Consider the following 1,236-nt stretch of genomic DNA (forward strand, 5'->3'; position numbering starts at 1 on the left):
TGCTATCAAGTAGATTCCAACTCATAGGGACCCTGTATAGGGTTTCTGAGTCTGTATACCTTTGTGGAAGCAAAAAGCCTTATCTTTCTCCTGTGGAGTAGCTGGTGGGCTTGAACCACTGACATGGTGGTTATAAGTACAGTTCTTATTGTATGAGTCACCATGCTCCCTTCTAGATGAGCAAAGACCAATTTGTATCTTAGATTGCCACTCACAAACTTTTAAGACTCAAGATATAGCTTAGCACATTGGGAAGTATAATATACACTTAATGAGATTTTTTATGTCAATTTATTGAATTGTTGCATGAGATATGGTCCTAATACGTGATTGTCACAACTGTAAAGGTAGAAGTTTTGTAACAAAAAGGGGAGGGGGAGTAGTTAATCTTAAATTCCAGGAGCAGAGGACCATAGGACCATTAAGGGAGAAGAGCATAGTTTGATTCTGACAACCAATATTGAGAGTTGTTTGGTTATTTCTAAGAAATGTCTGTACCTATGTCAACTATGTGATTTATTATATATACATATATAATATCTATGTCCCTGTATGAACATATGTCTATTGATACTTCCTTTTGTGCATATCCATACAGCCACATATTCACGCTAGTATACTTATGTGCTTATATATGAAAGAAAGTAAAAAAAGCATTGCTACACCATGTCAAAACAGCAATTTTAGCATTCTTTAGAGACTCCAATCTTGTTAGTTTTAAATGTCCCTTTGAGTTGTGAGAACAAAAAGAAGTATGAACTTAAAAACTCCTGAGCCCATGAACATTGGCCTAGCTATGGAAGGCTAGAGCTGAGGGTGAAGTTTCCAGATGATATGAATTGGGGGGAGATGAGCAAGAACACCCAAACTTACAGATAGTACACATTCGACCTGACTTCGATGGCTTGATAACCAGAGCGCCATCTGAGGAAGATAAAGAAATTTGATAAAAGAAGCAAGTGTAAATTGCAACAATTTTATGAACTTGACCTATGCTTATGGATGTAGTAGCTCAAAATACCAACAGAGAGGGAAGAAGTTTTATCATTAAGGATCAAACTTATCCCCTTGGTATACAGGGTTGATAGGGATGGGCAACTTAAACATTAGCTACCAAAAATGGGGGGGGGGGTGGTCCTGGGGGAGGTATAAAGGCATGAAGTTGCTGGCTTACAAGTTTTCAAAAGGGAATTTAGTTTCAGAGTGTGCAGGGGAAGATAGAATCCCCACTGAATA

The 1,236-nt window shown here is 38.0% G+C and overlaps 1 protein-coding gene across 1 annotated transcript in view; it reads right to left on the reverse strand.

Moving 5' to 3' along the window:
• Positions 1–804: 804 nt before the first annotated feature.
• The window catches only part of LOC102835126 (peptidyl-prolyl cis-trans isomerase C-like), a 2,912-nt gene continuing 2,480 nt past the window's right edge, over positions 805–1,236 (reverse strand). The window contains exon 2 of the mRNA XM_006872289.1: positions 805–924. Coding sequence (XP_006872351.1) covers positions 805–924 — 120 coding nt within the window. The remainder of the gene's footprint in view (positions 925–1,236) is intronic.

Source organism: Chrysochloris asiatica, unplaced genomic scaffold, assembly GCF_000296735.1.
Source record: "Chrysochloris asiatica unplaced genomic scaffold, ChrAsi1.0 scaffold00191, whole genome shotgun sequence".
Classification (NCBI taxonomy): domain Eukaryota; kingdom Metazoa; phylum Chordata; class Mammalia; order Afrosoricida; family Chrysochloridae; genus Chrysochloris; species Chrysochloris asiatica.